The 2,075-nt window shown below is 37.4% G+C and overlaps 1 protein-coding gene across 1 annotated transcript in view; it reads left to right on the top strand.

The window, feature by feature from the left end:
- Window positions 1-16: 16 nt before the first annotated feature.
- LOC107577125 (rho guanine nucleotide exchange factor 17-like) overlaps window positions 17-2,075 on the top strand; it is a 32,307-nt gene continuing 30,248 nt past the window's right edge. Inside the window, exon 1 of the mRNA XM_016263239.1 lies at window positions 17-234. Coding sequence (XP_016118725.1) covers window positions 199-234 — 36 coding nt within the window. The 5' untranslated portion in view covers window positions 17-198. The remainder of the gene's footprint in view (window positions 235-2,075) is intronic.

The raw sequence follows: 2,075 nt of genomic DNA, 5'->3' as shown, positions 1-2,075 counted from the left end.
CTCCCTCTCTCTCTCTCTCTGTCCCTCTCACTCCACCGTCTGGATGGAGCAGAGAGGAGCGTCTTTGGATTATGTCCAGACACTGAGGGGATTTACCTGTCTGCACTGACCCTGTGGGCGTCTGTCTTAAGACTGTCTTACTCCTCACAATATGGCACATGTAATCAGGTCCATCGCTGACCGGCGTGCATCTGCAAGATGATTGGCTCATGTTGGATTCCACTGCAGCCAATAGTGTGTGTTTCTCCAGGCTCGTTGCACTCTGCAATCTACAAACTAGCTCATGTTCTTGTATATTTTCTTGCTGTTTTTACTTTCCATGTGCTTCTTTTCTTTTTGCTCATTTTTGGCTTTGTTTTACTCTGTGATGCTCTTTCTCAATGTGTTTATTGCTTGTGAATGTTCTACTTCAGCCAGAAATAGCCAACTGGCTGTGATCCCATGACCTGTTTTTGTAAAGGCCGGGCAGAGCTGGCATTGAGTGTATGGTACCGACTGCAGTAGAAATGCTTAGTGGTCGCCCGATATTGGTTTTTTGACAGCCGATGCCGATATCTTGGAAAGCAGGGTGGCCGATGGCAGATTTTTTATTTATTTTAATTAATATTTAAGAAATTTGAAATAATTTGAAAATGGATTTAAAAATAAATGTGTAAAATAAACACTTATACTTTAGATGACAATGTATTTTTCACAAATAAATAAATATTTAATAAAAAGTCAACATTTTAACCAACAGGTCACTAAGTAATCTGGGAAGTTTGTGTGCATTAGGAATCATATTTTTTCAAATAAAGCCAAGGTAACAGTCATTTTACATGCAGCACACAGTGAAAATGACATTAATATTACAGTGGACAAATGCATAAAGCGCAGCATGATTTGAAATCACGAGTTTAAATCTTGTCGATCGTGCATCTCCAGTGAGGCTGAACTCTCCACCTGTCCGCATTCAATTCGCACGGACCGACTGTCACGCAGAGAACACGTGATCATGCAGGTCACATGCACACTTCACAAGATCTCAACTAGATTCGACTAAGTTTCCAAGGTTTGTGAAATTAAATATTCATTAATAGACATTCAAAGATTTGTTTAAATGATATAAATGCGTATTTGCTGAATGCTGACGGCAAATGAGACAGTATTATAATATTTGCTTTTCTATTACTAATAATATAAAAGCAATCATTATAATACTTTTTGTATACATTTTAATTCCTTTGTTTAACCGTTCTATCTGATTATTAGACAGACTTCTATCCGTATTAGACAGAACTTTTAATGACGACAACGAACAAGAGGGAGAATGTGAGCACTGTGTGCGACTTTCAAAATAAAGTCGCCTCGAAAAGCATCGGCCAAACAGGAAAAACTTATCGGCCGATGCCGATATTTGAAAATATTTGAAAAATGCCAAATATCGGCCGATATATCGGTCGACCACTAGAAATGCTGCACAAGTTTTTCATTCAAACAACTTAATGATATTGAATGTGAGCTGTACTTTTACACTGCATCCATATTAATTTTAATAAGATATTTTAATATAGAGATCTCTGCATGTGTCCATCTCTTTATAGTAGCATTTCTTGCTACGTTGTTCTATGTGGTTATTAGTATGTTGCTAGAGTGTTGTCAGTTCTCGTCTCTATGATGTTCTTGTCTCTAGATATGGCTGAAATCCTTACTGAAATGTAAGTTTAGGGAATTTTTTTCACCCAGTTATTGTATGCTACATGAAAAAACAAAAGCCTTTTAAGATTCCTTCTAAGATTGCTTAGAAGCCACACAATATGAGGGATCATTCATGTCTGTTAGCACAGACAGTGTGTGAATCATTGGTGTCTTTTGTTTTATTGTTGCGTGCCTTTGTTGCTTGTATTGCTTGAGATTTGCCCCACTTGCTAAGATAAACAAAGACAGTTATTGAACCCAGTATATCTGTCTTATGAGTACAGTTACAATATCATGGGATTTTCTTTGTCATGGTCTCTTGAAAATAGCCATGGCCTGAGGACAAAGCCCAGCAATCTAAAATGAGGAACAGTGTAGTCTCGACTTATTTATTCATT

This window comes from Sinocyclocheilus grahami, unplaced genomic scaffold, assembly GCF_001515645.1.
Source record: "Sinocyclocheilus grahami isolate Dianchi unplaced genomic scaffold, SAMN03320097.WGS_v1.1 scaffold5196.1, whole genome shotgun sequence".
In the NCBI taxonomy this organism is placed as follows: domain Eukaryota; kingdom Metazoa; phylum Chordata; class Actinopteri; order Cypriniformes; family Cyprinidae; genus Sinocyclocheilus; species Sinocyclocheilus grahami.
Note: the sequence above shows the minus strand (reverse complement) of the source record. Positions and strands in the feature narration are given on the sequence as shown.